The sequence below is a fragment of the Dictyostelium purpureum genome, assembly GCF_000190715.1.
Source record: "Dictyostelium purpureum unplaced genomic scaffold DICPUscaffold_117, whole genome shotgun sequence".
NCBI lineage: Eukaryota > Evosea > Eumycetozoa > Dictyosteliales > Dictyosteliaceae > Dictyostelium > Dictyostelium purpureum.
In genome coordinates this window covers 66,147-76,340 of record NW_003519454.1, presented here as the reverse complement: position 1 = coordinate 76,340, position 10,194 = coordinate 66,147, and the positions used below count along the sequence as shown (strand labels likewise).

Below are 10,194 nucleotides of genomic sequence, written 5' to 3'. Positions count from 1 at the left end.
TATAAAATAGAAGATGAAAATTTATATCAACCCTCAAGAGATTTTAGTTTATCATTAAAAATACTCCATCAGATCAATTTTCAGTATTAGGATCATAAATTTTTAAATAATATAAATAAAATATTGTTTGTTTATTTTAGTTTATCATTAAAACAAACAATATTTTTTTTTTATTTTTTTACTCCATTCAATATATATTTTTATTTATTTTTTTTATCCTTTTTTTTTTTTTTTTAATTATGTTATCAAATTTGCTTATTATAAATTTAGATTTTTATTATTTTATTTTATTATTTTTGTTTTGTTTTTAATTTTTTATTTTTTATTTATTATTTTTTTTTTTTTTTTTAAATTTTCGAGTTGGGAAAAAAAAAAATACACAAGAATGGAATAACAATTTCAATTTTTAATGATTATTTCATTTCGAATCTTTAATTAATTATAGAAGCTCTCATTTAGTATAGCGTCCATAAATGACCCTCTCTAAGTCAGAATTAAATGAAAAAAAAAAAATAAAAAAAAGATTTTGTTTTTTCTTTTTTTTTTTTTAAAATTATTTTTTTTATTTTTTAAAATTATTTTTTATTTTTTTATTTTAGGTTTTTTTTTTTTTTTTTTTTTTTTATGTTTTTGGGTATTTGCGACAACCCCCCATTTATCAATAAGCAAATAAAGTAAAATCAACTTAGTTTTAATAAAAATATAACCCACCACCAATTTATAATAAATTTTGTTTTTTTTTTTTTTTTCAAATAAAAAAAATAAATAAAAATAGAAATCTAAATTTATTTCAAATAAAAATAATTATTCAGTTTATAACTCCATTTACAAAATAATAAAATGAGTAGTTTTAAATTATCCAATAGTATTAATTTATCAAGTGGTGGTAATAGCAATGGCAATAGCAATAACAATAATAGTGGTAGTGGTGGAAGACCATCTATTACAATAGGCAATCGTAGAATAACATCTTCATCCAACTCATCACATTCTGAAACCGATCTAGCAATTTCACCACCATCCTCACCATCCTCACCATCATCCTCAATATTATCACAATCCATTAATAATAATAATAATAATAATAATAATAATAATAATAACAATAGTAGTATAGGAAGGGATGCACCACCTTTAATAACATCCTCAATAATATTACCACCAACATTTGAAAGACAGAATAGTGAAGAACGATTCCAACCACACCAACTACCAACATCACATAATCAAATTATAGAGGATAATAGTTTGGAGGTTGCTCCAACTGTTAGTATTTTTGGTTCAAGCAAAATAATGTCGTCATATCCACCTTCAAATATACCCCAATTATTATTAAATTTTAAAATAAAAGAACAATCACCACAAAAAATAACAACAGATCCCAATGATGACTATGACAAAATTTTTAATAGTAATGATAGTATAGAGCGCAATAATAATTTATTTGAACTTGATGAGGAATCAAATAGTAATAGTAATAACAATGTATTTTTAAATAATAGTAATAGTAATAGTAACAACGAAATCGATGAATTAGAAAATCTTTTAAATGAAAAAATTATCTCAGATATCGATTACAACAATAATATAAACAGTAGTACACCAAATAGTAATAATAATAATAATAGTGATAATAGCGGAAATAAACCATTACCATTCAATTTTGATTTTAAAATTAAATATCATGAATTATATAGAGTAATGTCAGTTTATCAATTAAAAGATAAAATTGTAATTAAACCAGCCAACTCAATTAGTAGTAATCCATCAATAGAATCATTAGTAATAGATAGATCAAATTTTTCAATTTCATCACAATATTACTCAACAGAATATTTAAAACAAAATAGTTATGATGTTAAAAAGAAATCATCTAGTAGCAAAAGTGATACAAATAATAGTAGTGGTTTAAATAATAGTAGTGGCAGTTTAAATAGTAGTGGCAGTAGTATAAATAATAGCAATATAAATAGTAATGGAAATGCAAATTTAGGTGGTAGTAATAATAGCATTGGCAATACTAATAGTAATAGTAATAATACAAATATAATTAATAGTAATAGTAATTCAATTTTAGCATATGGAATTGTCGGTATAATTAATTTAATATCGGGACCATATTTAATTGTTATTACTGGTCAAAATTTAGTTGGTACCTTTAGTGGAAAATATATTTATCGTATAGAAAATTGTAATTTAATTTTAATTAATAATAACCCAACCGAACTTTCAGAACACGACCGTAAAATGGAATCAACATATAAAAAATCATTAAAAAGTTTATTAAAATCAAATTTTTATTATTGTTTTGACTTTAACATTTCAGATAATATAGAAAATCAATTAAAATATTTTAATAATAGTAACGACACCAACAATATTAATAATAGTATTAAAGAAGATGATCCTACAAGAAATGATAGCTGTAAAAAACAAATTTATCATCTCTTTGAAGTTTTTAATAATAGATTTTACTGGAATCGACATTTACAAAAAAGTTTAATTGAAAATGGTTTTTATAATTGGGTCCTACCATTAATTAGAGGATGTAAGTAAAATTAATTATAAAATCATTATTTTTTATTATTTTGGAAATAAATATTAATAATTGTTTTATTTTAGATGCAGAAATATTTAATTTTTTTCCAGATAAAAATGATATTGAATTTGTTTTAATATCAAGAAGAAGTAGATTTAGAGCAGGTACAAGATATAATACCAGGGGTTCTGATTTATTAGGAAATGTAGCAAATTATGTTGAAACTGAGCAAATTATATCACATCAAGATACAAGTACATTAAAAAAGATTACCTATTCATTAGTTCAAACAAGAGGTAGTATTCCATTAAATTGGGAGCAATCAGGTATGAAGATGAAACCAGAAATTAAAATTAATCCGGATAATATATTAAATATGGCATCATATAAACTCCACTTTGAAGAACAATTAAAGCTTTATGGACCTCAATCAATCGTAACATTATTGGACCAAAAAGGATCAGAATCAGATTTGGGCGACCTCTACAAGCAAATGACTCAACAATCTGGATATGAAAAGATTGAATTTATAGCATTCGATTTCCATCATTATTGCCAGGGTAATAGATTCGATCGTGTTGATATTTTAATTGATAATCTGGAAGATAGCATCAATAGAATAGGTTATACCGAAAGAAATTCCGAAAAGGGTTATGTTTCTCATCAAAATGGTCTAGTTAGAACTAATTGCTTAGATTGTTTAGATCGTACTAATTTGGTTCAATCAATGATCGGTGTATCCGTACTGGAAAAACAATTAAAGACATTGGGTATAGAGTGGAAGATTAAAGATCCCAATAAAGCAGGAACACGTCAGGTTAAATTGGCTTGGGCAAATAATGGTGATGCTATTAGCTTCCAATACGCTGGTACTCAAGCACTAAAGGGTGACTACACTAGAACCGGTAAAAGAAATACCAAAGGGGTTTTTAGAGATGGCGTTAACTCATTGACACGTTACTATATCAACACCTTTTTGGATAAAATTAAACAAGTATCAATTGATTTATTCTTGGGTTTAATTACTGTAGAAACTAACCATTATAAGTTTATTCAAAAAGAAGTTGACTGGGGCGAGTCTCGTATGAATGCTATCAATAATTGTGTTGATCACTTTTTACGTTCTGGTTGCAAAGAGAACAATGGTTCCGGTAGTAGCGAAGGTTTTATTAATGCCTGGATCGTAACATCCATCAATAAAAGAAATCAAGAGCAAGAGCGTATTCTTTTATTAACACCATCCTGGCTTGTTAGATGTAAATACAATTTTAACGAAAATAAAATCGTCCATTTCAAACAGTTTAATTTAACCTCAATTAAAAGAATTCAAATGGGAACAGTAACATTAGATAATGGTAAAAAAACCTCTTATGGTATTAAAATCTATCATAAATCAAAACAGTTTAGTCCAAATAATTCAAAAGATAATTTACCAACTTACAAAAAATCATCGTCATCAAAATCATCACCCCAACCTATTAATACAAGTAATATTGGTGGCAGTGCCAGTGGAAGTAGCAGATCTTTGCATGACTCTATGGACAATAGTATATTATCAAGCTCACCAACAAACACAACCCTATCAGATCCTTCAAATGACAACTCAACAAACAATCAAATCGATGACAGTGTTATTGCAGATTGCTCATTTAATCAATATATTATACCAATACCAGAGGGAGAAACTATTGAATTTGGAAAAGATTTAAGTAGAGAAATTTCTGAATCAATTCGTGATAGCTATGTATCATTAATGGGTTATTCAAATATTAGTCAACTATCTTATGGCTCAAGCTTTATTGTTGAACAAGATTTTAAGAGAAAGAACAATGGTTTAGTAAGTTCAGCTTATAATAGTTTAAAATTAGGTTTTTATTCTAAATCACCAACGGTATCTGCAAGTAAATCAAAAAGCTTAAAATCATCCTCATCAACAATGGTATATCATAATTATCATAACTCATTACAACATCAAAAACAACATAGTAATAGTGGAGGTAGTAGTTTCGGAAGACCGCAACCAATAAAGATTCATTCATCATTATCAGTTTCATCTTCTTCAAACCCAATTACTTCTAACACAACAACCAATACTAATAACAATAACAATAATATTAATAATGACAATGATGGTTCAGGATTTATCACATCAACATCAGTCATTAGTTCACCTCAAATTTCACCACAATCACCACCACAATCACCACCACAATCGCCACCACAATCACCACCACAATCACCAACTAAACCACAGTCAAATATCGTTCAACAATTACAACAATCTGAAAATCAAAAGGTTAATAAACGTAGAAGTAAAAGTTTTGACTCCTCAGTAATCTATAGAAGTAATATAAAACCAACCAATGGATCTTTAGAAAATGTAGAATGGAATAATTATTATGGTCCAAGGGCTAAAAATAATAATTAATTATAATTTTAATAATATTATTTATTAAACTATAAATTTAAATAAATATAAATTTATCTATTTATTTTTTTAAAAATAATCAATTTAATACTAAATTCTTACATTTATTTTTGGATTCTGGTGTATTTCCCACACAAAAAATTTTTTTTTTATTTTTAATTTTTTTTTATTTTATTTTTAATTTTAATTTTTTTAAAATTTTTTTAATTTCATTTGTTTTATTTTTTTTAGATTTATACACAGTCATATATGATTTGTATTTTATAAATAAAATGTCAACAAGAGCATTAAAAAAAAAACAATTACAAAAAGAAGTTTCAGATGAGGAAATTTCAACAGATGAATCAGATGAAGAAATTCAAACAGTTCAGCCAAAGTTTTCAATGTTAAATTTTTCAGATGATGATATTTGCAGCGATAAATCAGAATCTGAAGAATCTGAAGAAGAGGTTATACCACAACCAAAAAAACAACCAGCTAAACCACAACCAAAAAATAAAAAACAACAACAACAGCAACAACAACAAAAGAAAAATAAAAAGCAAAATAATAAAAATATAGACAAAGATTTAGAAATATTAAACTCAATCGAAAATATTTCAACTACACCATTAACAAAGTATGTTATATTAATATGTTATATATAATCATAGATTATCATAATATATACCAAATATTAACATTTAAAATTAAATATTTAGAGAAGAAATTAAATTAAAAGAGTTTAATAGTTTATTTAAAATTAATCAAACTTTATTAAATCCAGATAATGAGTTAAAGAAATTATTCGGATGTAACAGTTCAGATATTAAAGGTCAAAAAAAAAAAGTTAATAATCCTCACCATAATAGAAAAAAGAATTATTTATTTGTTACACCAAAACCAGAATGGCCTGATGTTATAGGTTTAATGATAATGGAAATAGATAAAGATAATACTACAACTACAACCACCACAACAGCATCACCAACATTAAAATCTGCAAATAAATCAAATAAATCGAATACTGCAACAACAGGAAATAATGATGTTACATATTTCAAGGTTAAGTGGGGTCAAACTTATTCAGAGATTCAAGAAGCATTTTATGGCGCATTAGCAACACACGATCCAATGAATATTGTAGCAGTGTTAAGATTAAATCCATATCATATTGATTCATTATTACAACTAGGTCAGGTTTGTCTTCAAACAGCAGAGTATCAGCAAGCCAGTGATTTTGTAGAAATGGCCGTATTTGCATTCGAGAGTATTTGGCACCATTTATTCAATCCATTAAATGGTAACTGTAGATTCGAATATAAACACGACCAAAATAAGTCATGTTTCCTTTCAATTTTCAGATATATTCAAATTTTAGGTAGAAGAGGTTGTCCACGTACTGCTTTAGAGTTTTGCAAAATTCTCTTGACAATGGATTGGAGCGATCCATTATTTATCCGTTTAATTATTGATTATTATTCAATTAAATCAAAACAATATCAGTTCCTTTTAGATCTTTACACCAAAGTTAAATCAGTTACTCCAACCACCTCAAGTTTAGCTTTATTACCAAATTTTACCTATTCAGTGGCATTATCAAAATTCTATTTAGAAAAACAACAAAAAAATCAATTAAAACAAAAGCAACAAAATAATTCAGATGATGAAGAAGAGGAAAGACCTTCAAAACAAGAACAGCAAAAAACAAAAGTTGAATCAAGTGATGAATTATTACAAAAGGCATTAATTTCATTCCCAATGTTATTGAAGCCCTTATTAGAGAAATTAAAAGTCAGTTTAACAATTGCAAAGAATGGAAAAACTGTATGTTTTGAAAATGATAAATTCTTTACAGAAGATCCATTAGAAAAGCGTATCGATCACTTAATCAGTCTTTACGTTGAAAGAAGCTATCAATTGTGGCAACCAAATGAAATTCAAGAATGGTTAAAGAAGAATGCAGAAATAGTTTTAGAAAAGGTATCAAACAAAGATCCATTGGTAGAGAAATTAACCAAAACAATTAGGGACGAATATGAAACTGTTAATCAACAAGTATTTGAACATCTATTATTATCAGAGTATTCAGATGCAATTCAAAGATTACCTCCTGATATTGTCGAAGCAATGCAAGCTGAAGGTTATGAGAATATAATGCCACAACGTAATGACAACCAACCACCACAACATTTAAGAAGAGGTGGTATTGGTGGAGGTTACCAAATTTTCCAAAGACAGCATAGAAATAGACAACAACAAATCGAACAACAAATCCAACAACAATTAAGACAACAACAACAATTTAGAGGTAATCAAGCAATTCCAAACCATAACCAACCGATTTTTGAAGATAACCCAGAATATAATGGCCCAGAAAACCCAGTTTTATCTTTTTTCCATTCATTAATGCCATGGAACGATCCATCTGTTCAAAGAGCTAATCAACAACAACAACAACAACCTCACCCAGGTTTCTTGGATGATTATGTTGATTTTGAAGATGAAGAACAAGATGAATAAAATAAATAACAACAAATAAAAATAATAATGGAAATAGTAATATTAATAAAACTAAATTTTTTTTATTCATCTTTTTGTTGTTTCTTTTCTTTTTTTTCTTCTTTTTTTTGGTGATTCGAGGCCAACAAATTTGCTATCAACAATTTTAACATTAAAACAATCCTCTAGTTCTTTTAATTCATCTTCTTCGTCATCTGGTTCTATGGAAAATAAAATATAACTATAGATACTGGGATTTTTTCCCAATTTGGAATCTTTGTGAGTGAGTTTTTCTTCTGGTCTTTCACATTCCTTATTTTAAACTTTTTCTTTTGAGAATGATTATATCTGTAAATAAGTATTAAGTTAAAAGAAATAAAGATTTAAAAAATAAAAATAAAAATAAAAATATATAAATATATATATTTAAAATTTATTAAAAATTATAAATTTTTTTTTAGAAACCAAATTGTTATTATTATTTACTCTATTATTATTGTTATTATTATAATCTATATTGTTATTATTTAGGAAGTTGCTAATGATAGTAATATATATAACTTTTTTTATTTTTTTTTATTATAAATCGTATTTTAACCAAGTTAATTTTGAATGATTTCTATAATATTTCTTTGTAAGGGTTAATATTCTATTTTTTAATACCTTGCTACCAATAATATAAAAGAACTCTAAAATTTGAAAGTGATGGTTTTTAATACTTTCTTTGATATCTTTGATTTTAATTTCTACATATGTGGGGGCATTCTTCATTATTATTTTGCAAAGTTGGATATTATTGTTTAAAAATGCTCTATTGAATAAACTAAATTTATTTAAAAGGCTGTCAAATATTAAATCTTTTTGATCTAAAGTTAAATATTCTACCAATTCATAATCTGTTTGTTTTTCGGATTTGTTAAATACTGATACTAAAATTTCTTGAGATAATCTTTTGATCTTTTTGCTACGGTTGTAGTTTTTATTATTCTCTAATACTAATTTGACTAGGTCCAATCTTGAGTTCTTTAATGCATGTTCTACAATTAAACGGTTCTTGAAGAAACCAAATTTGACAAAGTCGATTAATAATTGATAGCATTCCGGATCGTTTAAATCGATATTGTTTAAAAAACCTAAATAATTTAAATTCTTTAATTTCTCTGAATCCATACTTTGAACCAATTTAATAAGAGTTTCGTAATCTTTAATATTTAATAAAAAGTGGACATCGAAATAAAAATTAAATTTGAATCTATTATCTAAATTTATTATTTTTTTGTTTTTATTTTTTTCATCTTCATCTTTTTCGTTATCACTTTCGCTTTCACTGTAATCTTCATTCATTTTATCTTCATTTTGTTGTTGCTGTGGTTGCTGTTCTTCACCTTCGATATTATAGGATTCTATTAATTTGAAAATTCTTAAAAATAAACTTTTAAACTTTTTGCATTTGATAGTTTCGTATGTAAAGTGTTGTTCGCTTAAATACTGATTTAATTGTGTATTTTCTTTATTATCGTTATTGTAATAGTTGATTTTATTAAATTGGTTTTTGGTTCTTGATAAAAAATAGTTTGATAATGAGTTTGATTTATGGTGTAAATAATAAAATATTTTAAAAAACTCTAGTGATTTTATTTCTATTTGGTGATCTTTGTAGTACTGGTTTAGTTGGCCGATTTCTTCAAAGGTAGCTTCACTTGATTGCAAAGTTAGGTTGTAAAGATGTTGCAATAGTTTGTCGATTGAGTCTTTATATTTAATTAATGCTGAATCCGTATCGATTGTATTTGATACCAATGTTTCAATTAAAAATACAATAATTTTAAATACCTCGCTAAAACTGTGATGATTATCCATTACTCTTGTTGACTCTTTGATTTGGTAAACCTCATTATAAAAACTGCTGTCTTTCATAGTTGCAATATCTGATTTAAACTCTGCTAATTTGGCTTCATTATTTAAAATTTGCTTTAGTATCGGTGTTGATGCTTCTTTTATATGATCTTCATAATATTCGATAATTGAATTACATAAATTAATATTGCAATCTAAAATGGCAAATGATAAAAATTTAATTGCCATTTCATCAAACTCTTCTCCTATTAATTCATCTATATTACTGTTTTTATTTATTAAACTATTCATCTTTTATTGGATATATATAAAAAAGAAAATAAATGGGTGTAATAATTAAAAGAAAAAATAAAAAAAGAAATTAAAAATATTTTTCGTTTTTAAAAAAAAAATTCAAAAAAAAAATAAAAAAGTAATTCCATTTTTTATTTTTTTTAATATTTTTTAAAGATTATTTATGAAAATAATTTGAGTTTTATTTTTTTATTTTTTTATTTTAAAATTTCTAATTGTTATTTAATATCACTAAATTAAAATAAATTAAAAGTTTATTTCTGAAAAACAGACTTCATATTGTTTTTTTTTATACTTTTATGAGTTTTACCAAACTGCATTCAAGTTGGGCACGGTAACGTCAATTCGTGTGATTCGGAAAATCTGCTGAGACTAGGTTTCGAACCCGGAGCGGTAACTTGTAGGAAATTAGTTCGACCACTTGGCTATCATTGCTCCCCCACATTACAATTTATAGCTAAAATTGTATATATCACCAGGAAGATAGTGTCTATTTTCCCTCAATCTAAAAAAATACTGGTTCTACTGAGACTCGAACTCAGATTACGGGATTCAAAGTCCCGGGTGCTAACCAATTACACTATAAAACCTCGGA

At 25.8% G+C, this 10,194-nt stretch overlaps 3 protein-coding genes across 3 annotated transcripts; 2 read left to right on the top strand and 1 right to left on the bottom strand.

Annotated features, from left to right (window-relative positions):
- Positions 1-840: 840 nt before the first annotated feature.
- DICPUDRAFT_152156 (uncharacterized protein) lies at positions 841-4,967 on the top strand (the record flags this gene model as incomplete). The annotated part of the gene is made up of 2 exons (XM_003287913.1): positions 841-2,548; positions 2,623-4,967. The coding sequence occupies 2 exons, from the start codon at positions 841-843 to the stop codon at positions 4,965-4,967; spliced, it is 4,053 nt and encodes a 1,350-aa protein (XP_003287961.1).
- A 272-nt stretch (positions 4,968-5,239) lies between these two features.
- DICPUDRAFT_152155 (uncharacterized protein) lies at positions 5,240-7,469 on the top strand (the record flags this gene model as incomplete). The annotated part of the gene is made up of 2 exons (XM_003287912.1): positions 5,240-5,586; positions 5,669-7,469. The coding sequence occupies 2 exons, from the start codon at positions 5,240-5,242 to the stop codon at positions 7,467-7,469; spliced, it is 2,148 nt and encodes a 715-aa protein (XP_003287960.1).
- A 558-nt stretch (positions 7,470-8,027) lies between these two features.
- DICPUDRAFT_78801 (uncharacterized protein) lies at positions 8,028-9,596 on the bottom strand (the record flags this gene model as incomplete). The annotated part of the gene is made up of 1 exon (XM_003287900.1): positions 8,028-9,596. The coding sequence occupies one exon, from the start codon at positions 9,594-9,596 to the stop codon at positions 8,028-8,030; it is 1,569 nt and encodes a 522-aa protein (XP_003287948.1).
- Positions 9,597-10,194: the final 598 nt, after the last annotated feature.